The sequence below is a fragment of the Aaosphaeria arxii genome (assembly GCF_010015735.1).
Source record: "Aaosphaeria arxii CBS 175.79 unplaced genomic scaffold BU24scaffold_9, whole genome shotgun sequence".
Lineage (NCBI taxonomy): Eukaryota > Fungi > Ascomycota > Dothideomycetes > Pleosporales > Aaosphaeria > Aaosphaeria arxii.
Window position 1 is genome coordinate 822,859 of NW_022983482.1, and position 14,723 is coordinate 837,581.

Below are 14,723 nucleotides of genomic sequence, written 5' to 3' on the forward strand. Positions count from 1 at the left end.
TGCCTACAAGTACCTACCTTGACGTTGTACAGCGAATGTCTGAGCGAGTTGCACAGGCGTGGGTCTGGGGATACACAGGTGAGGAGATTGGAAAGGGTAATTGGCAGTAATTAATGCTCGTCGCCCATGCGCTCGTGGATGCACCAAAGGATGTAAATGGGATGAGACGTGCCGTCCTTTACGGAGTACAGTGTGGATATACACAGAACAGCACACATACAGAGTACTTTGTACTCTGTCCATATTTATACCCTTCTAGCCTTGGAGGACATAGATATGTTTACTACTCGTAGGTGCATTTGACAGAACAAACACCACCTCTCTACGTCCAGAAAACGAGGCTGTTACAAGTGGGCGCCCTGCAGGACCAACACTAAGACCCGCCCAAGCACGCCCAAGTGGGCGACCAGTAGCCATTAGACACGCTCGCCGGGCGGGTCAACTCACTGAAAAGAGACCCTGGCTCGTTAGATCAATTAGTCGATCGGCTCAGTGGGACAACGGCATTGTTCCTCCTCTCGAGTAAGAATAATACGAGTAGCATCAATGATGAAAGAGAGGCGAAAAGGGCACCACCATAGCTGTAGAGGTTGATGGCGTACCCGCCGGTCGGTTCGAGATGACTTGGGCGCGTGAGTGAGTGTGATGGGCGCTCATGACATCACGGAACTACACAGTAGCACCCAATGGACACATAGCCGATTTCTAAATGCGATCCGAACGGTGGGTCGTCGATAAGGTGTCAAAGTGTGGTTATCGTGTGAAGAGAAGATATGAATCTATCTATCTTGTATAATATGGATATTGTGTGTACGATGAGTATGTCCTTGGGCACAAACTGAGAGCAACCGCCGGTGCACAAAGCAAAGCATAGCGAAGCAGAGCAACCTCCTTCCGGGGACTAACCATCTTGGTCGAGCTTCACATGCACTGGCCAGTTGCAGTTCAGGGCACAGGCTTTGCCTTCCCTTTCCCAAAGGCCAAACTCAAGTTCAGTCAAGTTCCAGTCAAGTCCTACTCACTTGCCTACCTACTAACCACTGTTACTGTTGGTCTGGTCCTCGAGTCAACTCGTCGTTGTTTCTCCACGACAACGAGGCATCGCATCCTTCTCGCGATCAGACTCTTTCGACATCATCCATACTCCCACCCCCCTCCCTCCCGACTTCCCTCGTGACTCGGCCTCCAACCTTCCCATCGCCATCATCATCATCATCATCACCATAATCATCAACCATCATCGTCGCTCTTAGCTTTAGCCGTCGCTGCTCATCGTCGCCCATCACACCTCCTCCTCGTCCCCGGGTGGCCGATACGGCCTGACGTCTGCCGCCAATGGGTCTCTCCACAGTCTGCTCGAAGCTCTTCGCTTCTTGCTGCGGCGGTAAGCTATGCACCATACTCGACCTCCACCTTGCCAACTCACTGACACTCCCCTTCTATAGGCCGCTCGAAGGATAACATCTATGACCCCGTGTTGGCAGACAGCGAACGGGAGGCTGTCGCCGACCTGCTGGGCTTCCTGGAAAACGTACGCATCCCGCATCACCGCATCCCACCGCATCCCACCGCATCCCTCCTTCTACATCCTTCACGGACTCGTTGACTAACATAAACCTCATCAGCGAGCCGAGACCGACTTCTTCTCCGGAGAGCCTCTTCGCGCATTAAGTACTCTTGTATATTCGGACAATATCGATTTGCAACGGTCCGCAAGCTTGACCTTCGCCGAGATCACAGAGCGAGGTACCTAGGACGCCTCCCACATTATCATCACCGACCAGTACTAATATTATTCGTCCGTAGATGTTCGGGAGGTCGATCGAGACACGCTGGAACCTATCCTTTTCCTTCTCCAAAACCCGGATATCGAGGTGCAGCGCGCCGCGAGTGCTGCACTCGGAAACCTTGCCGTCAACAGTACGTATAGCCGCCCACTCACAATACACTCTGTCGTACTGATTCATCCAAGCGGAGAACAAGGTCTCAATCGTCACACTGGGTGGACTTGCTCCACTTATCAAACAGATGAACTCGCCCAACGTCGAAGTCCAGTGCAATGCCGTTGGATGCATAACCAACCTTGCGACTCACGAAGATAACAAGGCTAGGATAGCGAGGTCGGGGGCGCTGCAGCCGCTCACAAGGCTCGCCAAATCAAAGGACATGCGTGTGCAAAGGAACGCAACGGGCGCTCTTCTGAATATGACGCACTCTGGTAAATTGGCACACGTCGCACAACCTAGACGCAACAGACCTTGCTAACTGTTTCTGCAGACGACAATCGCCAACAGCTTGTCAACGCAGGCGCCATTCCCGTACTCGTCCAGTTGCTCACCTCTTCCGACGTAGATGTTCAATATTACTGTACCACCGCTCTCAGCAATATCGCCGTAGACGCCAGCAACCGAGCGAAACTTGCACAAACAGAGGGCCGCCTCGTGCAATCCCTGGTCCACCTTATGGATTCGTCCTCGCCAAAAGTCCAGTGCCAGGCTGCTCTCGCCCTCCGCAACCTTGCGTCCGATGAACGATACCAGTTAGACATAGTTCGCGCTCGAGGCCTCCCATCTCTCCTCCGACTTTTACAATCTTCCTACCTCCCTCTTATTCTCTCCGCCGTAGCATGCATACGAAACATTTCCATACATCCCGCAAACGAATCTCCCATCATCGACGCTGGATTCCTCCGTCCTCTCGTGGACCTACTTGGATCGACCGACAACGATGAGATCCAGTGCCATGCCATTTCCACTCTACGGAATTTGGCGGCCAGCTCGGACAAGAACAAGCAACTTGTATTGGAGGCTGGTGCTGTGCAGAAGTGCAAGCAGCTGGTGCTCAACGTCCGCCTTCCCGTACAGTCAGAGATGACAGCCGCCATTGCAGTTCTTGCTCTGAGTGACGAGTTGAAACCACATCTTCTCAACCTTGGAGTTTTCGATGTCCTCATCCCGCTCACGGAGTCGGATAGCATCGAGGTTCAGGGCAACAGCGCCGCAGCGCTAGGAAACCTCTCGTCTAAAGGTACGTTTTTAACCTCCCTTCATAGAGAATATATATTAACTATCAATAGTTGGCGACTACACCATCTTCATACAGAACTGGACTGAGCCAGCCGGGGGAATCCACGGATATCTCCGTCGTTTCCTAGCGAGCGGAGACCCTACTTTCCAGCACATCGCCATCTGGACTCTGCTACAACTACTCGAATCCGAGGACTCTGAACTACTGGAACGCATCGCCAAATCTAACGACATCGTCCGCATGGTCACCGACATCGCCGAACGAAACGTTGAATCGGACGACGAAGATAACGAGGACGGCGAAGGCGAGGTCGTCAATCTCGCTCGCCGATGCCTTGAGATATTGGGAAAGACACCAACAAAGACCCTCATTGACGGCTAGATCGAGAGACTCACCATTATACCCACCGTTTCCGGATAATTCGCTTTCTTACTTCCCTTTGCTGTTCAACTAATGCCTTTTACTTCTACCATAACCGTTTGTGTGGTCATGCAATGCAATGCATGATCTGCTGGAACTCGGCGTTCTTTGGAGCAGGACTTTATGTTATATTATTTCTAGCGTAGCATGGGCTGGAGCCAGGACTTTCTATAGGCAGCATTACCACCACTTTTACTTTCGGGAACAGCTTTGTGAGATTGAAATCGAGCTATGATGCGGTAGGGATTGTTGGATCGGTGGGTTGTTCGAGTCTCCTAAACGTCTAGTTTCAATTTTGAATGGGAAACGATCACGATGCGAAATAAGCACGCGCACCTCAGACTTCAGTGAACTGTTCTTCGGTGAAATGTACTTCAGTGAAACTGTTGCTTACAATTACGTGCATCGCCGTAGCTCACCCATAGCTCCTTCCCCCACAACCCGCCGAAGTTTAGCCGCTATCGATATCATTTTTCTCAACTCACTCGCACTGATACAACACTCACAGCATACCAACACAAAAGTTTCGAGCTCACACACATCTGCGCCACCATGCCACCAAAAGCCAGGGGACGGGGTGGCCGTGGAAGGGGCACATCCCGAGGAGGTTCAGCCGTTGCAGCATCCTCCGCAGCAGCAGGAGATGCGACTGCGACCGCCCCACCAGAAGTGAAGACTGAAGCACTCGACGGAACCAGCAATGCGGCCGCCGCGGCGAACGAAGCTCAGGAAGGCTCCTCCGCCGGCCAATCTGGAGTTTCCGCGACCATTGAAGGAGGTTCAGGACCCACCGACTCCCGCCTCGATTCGCTCCGAACGTCGACGCCTTCGTCGCGATCCGCCTCGCCCGCGCGGCGGGGTAGCACCCGCGGGAAGAAACCCAGTTTCAACCCGACCTTCACCGGCCGCCGCAGCAAGACGGAGCGAGAAGCGCTGGAGAAGGTGGGCAAGGATCGCGACAAGGCACGCCTTAAGGAGGTGGAGGACGAGAAGAAGATCAAAGAGCGGGAGAAGAGGCACGACGAGCAGAACCGGAGGAAGTTCAATGCGAACAGGCCGGGACGAGGAGGGTTCAGTGGAGTTCCCAGTGGGCCGTTTTCACTTGGGAGTGTTGCGCAGGGTGAGTGATTGAGCACTGGGAAGGTTCTGCATGGGATGCGCTGGTGGCTAATATGGAGAACAGACAGGAGAAAATCGGCTCGCGACTTCGCATCCGGCTCACGAGCAACACGCGTCAAGCGAGAAGATGGTGAGGGTGGGCGCTCAGGTGGATCGGGCGGCGGAGGAGGCGGCGGCGGTGGTGGTGGTGGTGAACATGGCGACGATGGGTCCTCGGACGATGACGAGGATGCCAACATTCCCAGGAGGGATATCGATCAGATGCTTATCGAGATATCCTCGGACGAGGAGGGTCAAGGTTCATCCGAGCGCAAGTCACGATCACAGCTCGGCCACACCATCTCCGGACTCCCCGTCCGTATCTCGCGAAAGGATCACAACGAGCCGGATAGTAAGAAGGACGAGGAGGGGCTCGGCCTCGAAGCTGCTGCTGAAGCGCGACGGCAGTCTCACGCATCGGGGACGGCGGGGGTGAAGTTGGAGCCAGGAGAGGCCGCTCATCGCAAGGGCAAGGCAAAGAGCAAGGACGTAGAGATCACGGAGGTTCGCAAACCGTACAAGGGCATGTGGCAGGACAATGACGAGTCTTCGCCGCAAATCAAGTCAGAACCCATAAGCGACGACGAGGACATGCCAGATGCTGTACCAGCGGGCCTCTCAGATCCATCAGACAAGGCGGCTGGCAAGCAGCCTGTGGACAAGGTGGACGCGAAGAAGCGACCCAAGATCAAGAGGAAAGCTTTGAAGAAACCCATCATCCAGACCAAGGAGGACGCTCAAGAATGGCACCGTTACCTCCTGGATCGCGAAGGTTTATTGGCAGAACTTGGCCCAGAGAAGAATACGGCTACAGAAGTCGATGCGAACGGGGATGTCGCGATGCAAGATGGAGACAAACCCGCCGAGCCAAAGCTGAGCGTTCGAGACAACAATCCGTATATCTTCCAATTCCCACCAACCACCCCAGACGTATTGCCCTTTGGCTTCAAACCAGAGCCGATCGTTGTGGAGCCAGAGCCCGCAACGACCAAGACCACCGCGGCGGCCAGAAAGGCATCATCATCGACGATCAAGGCGGATCCGGCCAAGGAGGAAGAGAAGTCAATGTTCGAGCATTCCGGCGTGGTGGGCACGATCCGACTGCACGCGTCTGGCCTCGCATCGTCAACCTGGGGCGGCACGACATTCGAGCTGAATCCCGGGCGAATCACCCATTTCTTCGAGGAACTATCTTCCATCACCATCGTGCCGGAGGAGGAGCGCGTGGTTCCCGAAGACGGAGGCGAAGGCGCATCCTTGGGACGTATCAAGGGCAAATTCACCATGGTGCCAGACTATTTGGCAGGACTATAAGAAAAAGGGCTTCCGTTTCCCCTCTTCATCAACAATACTCCCCTCATTGCCCCCAGCAACGGGGGTGGATCTTTGTTTTGGGGCGGTGGGGTCGGTCACAGACAGTCAGTGCATTTCGGTTCGGATAGACGAAAAGACAGCAGCATGCATGGATGGGCGTTTTCATTCTCCTTTTGGATAGCATTCAGTATTATCTAGTCAGTTATGCCGTGCATTTCCAGGCGTGTGTGTGCGTGCAGATGGAGGAAGAAAAGAAACGAAGGAGACAAGGAGAAAAGTATTAAAGTTTTGAGATAGACGCATGGGAGGGGCGTGGGTGGATGCTCATAATCTCACCATAACCAGTCACCCAATCAATCAATGTATCACAAACGAATGGAGAGGATACACAGGCATTGAAAGAAAGACGGTCCATAATTGCCATCCTGATCACCAATTTACCCTTTCAACCAAGTAACGACAAGGAACAAAGTCACCACGGACGACGCGAGTCGAAACGAGGCTACGAAAGCGTGAAGGTGGGATGTTTTGATACACCGGCCGCGCCGCGGTAACAAGGACAAACCAACACGCGCGTGCTCACCCGCCACCGTTCCACCCACCAACCCGAAATAAAACAGAAGCAGGGACCTACTATGTATGTATGATAAGCATAAGACCTTATGCACAGAGCTGTGCCTTGCATGTTTTGTGTGACGAAGAGAATAATGCAAGCTAATAGTGGAACGAGCAACCCAATTCCCCCTTTAGATATTCAAGGCAAGCATAGACTATTAACTACTGGCATGGAGGGGGGGCGAAGGGAAAGAAGATTTGATCTAATCAGATCGAAACCCAGCCAGGCCACTTGATGTTTGACTGCTTGACGCGCCGGACGCGTTTTTTTTCTCTGATTGACAAGGAAGATAGGCTGATTCCCAAGCAATTGTCAATCAAGAGTGGGTTCCTTTACGACGACCGAGCACGAGCTGGATCAGCCGCGACGGCGCTGGGGGGCGTTTCTGACTTGCTGGAGCGGCCGGATTACTTGCGTAGGCGTGGGGAATGGGATCATGGATGGCGGCTGTATGGAGTATTGCATGCGGATTGATCGGGCTGGGTCTTGGGGCTTTTCTCCTTGTTGGATGTTGTGGGTGGGTCTTTGTGTGTCAAATGGGAGCGCGACGAGGCAGGTCGCGTCTCCCTGCACGGACTGTTTGCATGTCGCGTTGAGTGGTTGGGGATACCTTCACAACTGCTCTGGAAGGCCTACAATGGAGAAAAGAAAGCAAAATATTGGTATCATTGAAGAGCCCGGAGCGAATTGTATAATCTCCATACGTGACGATTCGAAGATTTTGTAGGGGGATGCGGTGGTGTCGAGGTTTCGTGGGAAAAGGTGGTTCTCGAAGTGCAGAACGTCATAGCTTCTACTCGGGCCCCGCTAGCAGCAACGCCCGTTCGCCAAGTCACGTGGTCATGCGCATTTAAAGAATGGAACGCGTCTCCACGATACTTCTCACATCACAAACACCATCTTCACCACTTTTGCCCTCTACTCTCTGTGTATATTTGCCAATTGTTCTTCTACTCGAGCAGCAGTCTATCGAACAAAGTGCACGCCTTTTTCATACCTCACACATCCACACAGAAACAATGTCTGCAATTCAACTCACTCCCTCTAAAAAGGTTTGTTCGCCACGGGTGACTCCCAAAGTACCACCCAATGGGTACACTTTTTCGCGTCTGTACTAACATTGTATAGGCTGCTTCCGCCATTGAGACACTCAAGATGTCAGACTCGCCAGCAAAGAAGCTCAACTTCGCGTCGGAAGACAAGGAGAACGTCTACAGGCCCATCGTCGGCATCCCAGATCTGGATGATGTCGAGGAGGTCACCGACAAGAAGCCCACCACCGCATCCACAATCAGACCCGAGGAGGCCGACGAGCCCCTCCTTCAAGAGAACCCCCACCGCTTCGTGCTCTTCCCCATCAAGTACCATGATGTAAGTCGACGCGTCATACCCGTCCGACAGCTCTACAAAACGTGACCACGCGTGAGGATGAACGAACACTGACATGTATATCGTCATAGGTCTGGCAAATGTACAAGAAGGCTGAGGCCTCTTTCTGGACCGCCGAGGAGATTGATCTCTCCAAGGATCTTCACGACTGGAACAAGCGTCTCAACGATGACGAGCGCTTCTTCATCTCCCACGTCCTTGCCTTTTTCGCCGCCTCCGATGGTATCGTCAACGAGAACTTGGTCGAGCGATTCAGCGGAGAGGTTCAGATCCCCGAGGCGCGATGCTTCTACGGTTTCCAGATCATGATGGAGAACATCCACTCCGAGACTTACTCTCTCTTGATCGACACATACATCAGCGAGCCCAAGCAGCGCCAGTACCTCTTCAACGCCATTGACAACAGTAAGTTGACCGAATTAGTATGACTCTTAGCTGTTCTCATTGCTAACACGTCGATTAGTCCCATGCATCCGCAAGAAGGCCGACTGGGCATTGAGGTGGATCTCTGACAAGAACTCCACCTTCGCCAACCGTCTCATTGCTTTCGCTGCTGTCGAGGGTATCTTCTTCAGTGGTTCCTTCGCCTCCATCTTCTGGTTGAAGAAGCGTGGACTCATGCCTGGTCTTACCTTCTCCAACGAGCTCATCTCTCGTGACGAGGGTATGCACACTGACTTTGCCTGCCTCTTGTTCTCTCTCCTCAACAACCGCCCCGACAAGAAGGCCGTTGAGGCCATCATCACTGAGGCTGTCGCCATTGAGCAGGAGTTCTTGACTGAGGCTCTCCCCTGCGCCCTCCTCGGCATGAACGCCAACCTCATGTGCCAGTACATTGAGTTCGTTGCTGACCGTCTGTTGTTGTCTCTCGGCAACCCCAAGTACTACAACGCCACCAACCCCTTCGACTTCATGGAGAACATCTCCCTCGCCGGCAAGACCAACTTCTTCGAGAAGCGTGTCGGTGACTACCAGAAGGCCGGTGTCATGGCCAGCACCAAGAAGGCTGAGGAGGGTGCCACCTCTCCTGGCGAGGAGGCCAACAAGTCTGGCGATTTCTGCTTCGACGAGGACTTCTAGACGTGTCATCGTCTTTGTTTGAATTCCTTTATTCTTATATATCCCGTCGGTACAGGGCAGAGCAGGGCAGGCCAATGTGCTTTTCCCTTTTACTGGTCGCGCATTTTCATTTTCACTATTTACTTTTTTGCATTGCCGGAGTCTGACATGGCATGGGCATGGCATTGTCGGTCGAGTTGGGGTTAACCACTCAACTCTTTTTTTGCTGCCTACTCCTCTTTTTTGATACCTCTTCTCTCTAAAATATGTATGTCACTTTGGATACTTTGGCGTTAAAACAGGCATTTCCACTTGTCACCGGGGCGAGCGAAATGGATGGACGGTTGGATGGATGGAATGGACTGGGACGGGTTGGGATAGGACGAATGTGTCGCACAGCGGCGGTGGTATGTGTCAACGGTTTCCATAGCATAATGAATATATCTATCTACTCTTCAACTACCAACTCTTTAGCTTTGTGATCCTGTGAGTGTGGGCTCCTGATGGTGAAGTCTCTAGATGATTGCATGCTCTCGCCAGGAGGCTTCCATCGCGAGTGATAGACTCGAGGCGTTTCACTGGAAACGAGGAATATCAAGTGTAACGCTACTTATTGAGATATCTTTTGAGAAATTGTACCACCCTATACGTCGATGGGCCCTCCACAAGTGGTAGAGACAAGCCTTTCGACCAAGCAGCCGACAATGCGACCGAGCCAGCACATGCAGGAAGAGCCTCAAGTTGCACGACATTGTTGCCTAAAATGGCATCTATTTCTCAATAGGAAGAAAAAATTTCAAACTTTTCTCGAACAACCTGCGCCGGTAAGATCTTTTATTTTATCGGGTGGAGCGGGAGGCTGACATCCTGTTCCTATGGTGTTTTGCTCTTGAAACATCGGGGTATTCCTATCGTTATGGGGAACATTTTATTTTCTGCTCGTGTGAGTTTATTAGGCGGAGGATGGGGTGGATCGTTGGATCCGTATGGTAGTGGATGGATGACGTCGATGACGAGCTTGTGACGGACGACGGACGATCGGAGAATCCCTTACTACTGGGTACTGGGTCCCTGGTTATTTTGTTTGGTTTGGGGGATTTCCAGAATCCTAATGTCCGGGGCTTCTCTCCTGCTTACATGGCAATTATGTACACTATTGGCCTTTGCTGATTTCGGTATTACTGGAGGGCAGGGCGTTGGGATTGGAAGCAATAATGATGACATTATTGATGCACCACTCTTCCTCACCTCAACGATAATTCCGAGCGAGAGACATCGAAGAGAGAGAAATAGGTGGCTTATCGCCTCTTCTGGAAACTTATCGATAAAAACTTCCCCATAACAAAAAAGTGCGGTTGCAGCGCAGTCCAGACCTTCCGCGGAATCCCGTAACTCACACTCACTCGCTCACACCGCAACGAAACAGCGACAGCGACGATAACACCGCAACCAGTACCTACCGACCTTGGATTACCGTTTATCTTATCATTGCGATTATCTGGATAAAAAGACGGAGGAGGAAATTACCCGTTGGAGTGGGGGAAGACTGCGTTTTCTGTACCACCAGCTCTCTACTCTCGCTCTCGTGCGACCCTGCGTTGCGCGTGGGTGCGCCGCGAACGGTCGACCTTATCCTTCACCGACGAGACGAAGAGACGAACCTCCCTCCCGCGAATCGAATGAATTGGACGAATCGATCGAATTGACTTGATTTGGTTTCCGACCTGCTCTCTCGCGCACGCGCGCAGCGCACTCGATTTCATATCATTCCCCGACACATTCATAAGTTACCTAGTCTTATAAGACACACGACGGCGACACACGGCCAATCATACACATACACACACTTCACACGCGCGATCACCACATGACCACGGGGGCATGGCGGCGCAGGTTATGCCCAGTATACGGGTGACGACGGACACAGCAGCAGGAGCAGGTAGCAGGGACGCTGCGCGGTCGTTGGAAAGGCTGGATACGGGGAAGAGTGCGAAGAGTGAGGGTATGTTGGGACCGTTTTTCTTTCTTGCTCTCGCGTTGTGTGTGTTGTTTGGATGAGGAAGGAGAAGGGAGGGGACTTGCGTGGTGATATATGGATTTGGTTGTGATTGACGATTAGATGTTTTAGGACTACAACAATCGACGTCGAATAGCGGGAAGCTTGCGGCCAAGCTACGAAGCCCCATCTCCACGACCTCGTCATCCTACTCCGCGACGAACCTGAGCAATAACAATGCGAGCCCCGAGCAACAGCAGCAGCTACAGCCGAATGGCGGTGCAGGAGGCAGCAGTAATTATGGGGACGATGAGTTGCAGACTCAAAATACGATGGATCCGCTCTCGCAAGTATGTACCAAAACCAGGCAAGCCCCCCGCCGGCCACGCAAGGCAGACATAAACAGTCGTTGCGTTGTGTGTGTCTAGGTTATTTTCCTTTTTCTCTCTCACTCTCTCAATTGGTAAAAAGACAAAAGAAGAATGCATCACATGGGGTAATCTATAATCTGACAAGTATGGGTTCTTCGCCCGGCGTATAGCAAATCCTGCAACGTACGAATACGTCTCTCACGGCGCAAAAGCTGCGCATCCAGGCGGATAACGCAGCAGCTGCTGCTGCCGCTGCTGCGTCGGGCCAATCGCCCACCGCGTCTCCAAACGACGGCTCGAGACCCTCGGACTCGAAACACCCGCCAGATTCGGCGAGGGACAGAGATGGCGGATCGAAGGATAAGAACGAGAAGAAGTGAGTGGAACGAGTTTCAATTTCCTCAGTCTCTGATTTGTTGTGTTTTGGGGGAGCACCGCCGGGGGGTGGTCGTTTAGCGCGAATCCAAAGCGTATTATACGCGAGGTCGGGGTCACCGTATACGCAGCATGTACGGCACCGGTGTGTAGCAGCGAGTGGGCGGTGGTGCTCCCTTCCCCACCGTATATGTCTGCGTATGGTTGGTTGGCCTGCGTATAGATACGCCCTCAACTGTGCGGTGGTGCATGCGTCGTCACGTTATGCTACTACTTGCGTGGCGGAGTTTAAATTCTGCCGAGGCTGACTCTGTCTTGTTGATGGGGGTTCTTTAGTTTGATTTTGCTGATTTGCTGTTTAGGAAGGGCGTATCGTTCCTCAGTCGCTTCATTGGCGTCAACAAGAGAAAAGGGACTGACGACGGCGTTGGCGAGGATGCATCTGAGATCGGCGAGCCCAGGCAAGAAGGCATGGACGCCCAGCTATTCAGCCATACGGTCGACAACGTGGGTTTCCGTCCCAAGCACCAGCAGCCTCCGACGTATATCAAGGTGAGGTCCAAGTTCAAGAAACAGAAAGAGTTCGACAGGCTGTTCCTCGCGCAAGAATTGAGAGCAGGCGCGGACAAGAAAGCGCCGCCAGAGGCCGGAGCCAATCCTGCACCGCAGTCTGGGGCCGCCGCGAAGAGCAATCCGATTTGGGCGGTGGAGTTCAGCAAGGATGGGAAGTATCTTGCCGCTGGCGGCCAGGATCGAATCGTCCGCGTGTGGGCCGTGATTGCGACGGCGGAGGAAAGGAGGGCCCATGAGAACGACGAGTCTGGTGGATCTACGTCGGATGCTTCCACGCATCTGAGTACCCCGGTCTTCCAGCAGAAAACGTTCAGAGAATATCAGGGCCATGCGGGTGCCATTTTGGACCTGAGTTGGAGCAAGGTGAGTTGACAGTTTGGGATTTATGTGATGGATGGACAAATTGAGCTGATCATCCGCAGAACAATTTCTTGTTATCCTCCTCCATGGACAAGACAGTACGACTGTGGCACACTTCACGGAACGAGAATCTGTGTACCTTCAAACACGCCGATTTCGTTCCCTCGGTCCAATTCCATCCCCGGGACGACAGGTTCTTTCTAGCCGGTTCGTTGGATACCAAATTGCGATTATGGAGCATTCCCGACAAGAGTGTAGCATTCTGGACGCAGTGCAATGATATGGTCACCTCTGTGGCCTTTACTCCCGACGGAAAGACCTGCATCGCCGGCACGCTCGGGGGCATCTGTATGTTCTACGATACAGAGGGATTGAAGTTCCAAGCGCAAATGCATGTTAAGTCGACACGAGGACAGAATGCAAAAGGAAGCAAGATCACCGGGATACAAGCTCTGCATTGGCCTCCCGGAAAGGAGAAGGGGGAGGTGAAGCTATTGATTTCGAGCAACGACTCACGTTTGCGACTCTACAATCTTCGAGACAAGGCCTTGGAGATGAAATTCCGTGGCCACGAGAATAACTGTAGTCAGATTAAGGCACGCGTCGCGGATGATACAGGCCATATCATTTGCGGCAGCGAGGATCGCAAGGCGTACATTTGGTCGACGAGTTTACCAGAGGGCGAGAAGAAGAATCAGCGTCCGGTGGAGATGTTCGAAGCACACAATTCGATCACTACATGTGCTACGATGGCGCCGCTGAAGACGAGGCAGCTCCTCAGCGCATCCGAGGACCCTATCTTCGACCTTTGCAACCCTCCACCCGTCACTCTTATCTCCAAGACCACGTCGGTGTATTCGTCCAAAGCGCCAACCGAAGTCGATTCGGCGCAGCCACCATTGTCTGCTCAGACTGACACGTTCAAACGAGCGGCCGAGAGCCCAGCCTACCTTGCACGATCTGCTCATTTAGATGGTAATATCATCGTCACAGCAGACTACACAGGTGCTCTGAAGGTATTCCGGCAAGACTGTGCATACCACAAGAGACTACGCTCCATTGAGAACTGGGACAATGCATCTGTCTTCTCGAAGAAGGCGAATTCGCTGCGACCAAGCAGCATCCTATCACACCGAACAGGTCGATCACGAAGAGACAGCATCACTACACAACCACCAAATGACCGGATCATGTCGTGGCGGCAAGATATCTCTCACGGTAGTTTCGACGCCATGTCCATCGGTACCCCACGAAGAAGCCACCATCGAAGCGTATCACCACGTAAATCCCACCGTATGAGCATCTCATCGCAGACACGGCCTCACGAGTCACCAGCACTAGGGGCATCAAAAGGAGACGGCTCTTCGGAGTCACCCAAAACATCTGGATCAATCGATCGCACAGCACACGCACCACCACCGCAAGTAATCCTCAACGACAACGAACACGACAACGCCCTCCAATCACCCACAACTCCCCTATCCGCCACGGCCACGCACTTCGACCCCGTCAAACCCATCGACCTCAACCGCCAAGAAACGCTCTCCAACCCGCTCCAGATCTTCAATGGCCAATCCTGGGCCTTCTGGAACAACAACGGCATGATGCGCCAGCGAGCCGCCGCTGGAAAGCTCTCCCCCTCCGACGCCGCCGACCAGCGACCGGAACTTACGGCCCGAGCGAGCGTCGTCAGCCAGCTCAGCAGCGAGCTCAGCGCCGAGAACAGCGAGAACGAGGAAGGGCACGGCCGCGAGTTGCACTGCGAGCACTGCGGGAATGTGGAGTTCAAGACGAAGCCAATCAAGGGGTCGGGCGGGAACCTCGTCGTGGGTACGTTCTGCGCGAGGTGCGGGATGATTGTCGAGGGGTCTGAGAGAAAGTCGGGAAGATGATACATACGTGAGGTGGTAATGGTGGTGGTGGTGAGGATCATGTCAATGCTGTACGATACCAATCAAAATCAAAAGTCGGTTGTAATAGTGGTAATAAAATGATGATGATGCAGTCTATGACACAGAAAAGACCCCTTTCCTAATGATAATCTCGTGAAGCATTCAGTCCACTG

The 14,723-nt window shown here is 53.0% G+C and overlaps 4 protein-coding genes across 4 annotated transcripts; all 4 read left to right on the forward strand.

The window, feature by feature from the left end:
* Positions 1-1,335: 1,335 nt before the first annotated feature.
* On the forward strand, positions 1,336-3,408 carry BU24DRAFT_354494 (ARM repeat-containing protein; the record flags this gene model as incomplete). The annotated part of the gene is made up of 7 exons (XM_033523818.1): positions 1,336-1,384; positions 1,446-1,531; positions 1,626-1,746; positions 1,807-1,920; positions 1,973-2,218; positions 2,278-3,027; positions 3,077-3,408. The coding sequence occupies 7 exons, from the start codon at positions 1,336-1,338 to the stop codon at positions 3,406-3,408; spliced, it is 1,698 nt and encodes a 565-aa protein (XP_033379862.1).
* Positions 3,409-3,959: 551 nt separating this feature from the next.
* BU24DRAFT_454055 (uncharacterized protein) lies at positions 3,960-6,396 on the forward strand. The gene is made up of 2 exons (XM_033531295.1): positions 3,960-4,567; positions 4,631-6,396. Exons 1-2 carry the CDS (start codon positions 4,000-4,002, stop codon positions 5,917-5,919), a joined length of 1,857 nt encoding a protein of 618 aa, XP_033379863.1. The 5' UTR covers positions 3,960-3,999; the 3' UTR covers positions 5,920-6,396.
* A 1,032-nt stretch (positions 6,397-7,428) lies between these two features.
* On the forward strand, positions 7,429-9,435 carry BU24DRAFT_376760 (uncharacterized protein). The gene is made up of 4 exons (XM_033524626.1): positions 7,429-7,587; positions 7,664-7,906; positions 7,996-8,329; positions 8,388-9,435. Exons 1-4 carry the CDS (start codon positions 7,555-7,557, stop codon positions 9,002-9,004), a joined length of 1,227 nt encoding a protein of 408 aa, XP_033379864.1. The 5' UTR covers positions 7,429-7,554; the 3' UTR covers positions 9,005-9,435.
* A 1,429-nt stretch (positions 9,436-10,864) lies between these two features.
* BU24DRAFT_466225 (WD40 repeat-like protein) lies at positions 10,865-14,550 on the forward strand (the record flags this gene model as incomplete). Its single annotated transcript, XM_033532346.1, has 5 exons — positions 10,865-10,985; positions 11,112-11,329; positions 11,521-11,726; positions 12,088-12,661; positions 12,721-14,550. The coding sequence occupies 5 exons, from the start codon at positions 10,865-10,867 to the stop codon at positions 14,548-14,550; spliced, it is 2,949 nt and encodes a 982-aa protein (XP_033379865.1).
* Between the last annotated feature and the right edge of the window lie 173 nt (positions 14,551-14,723).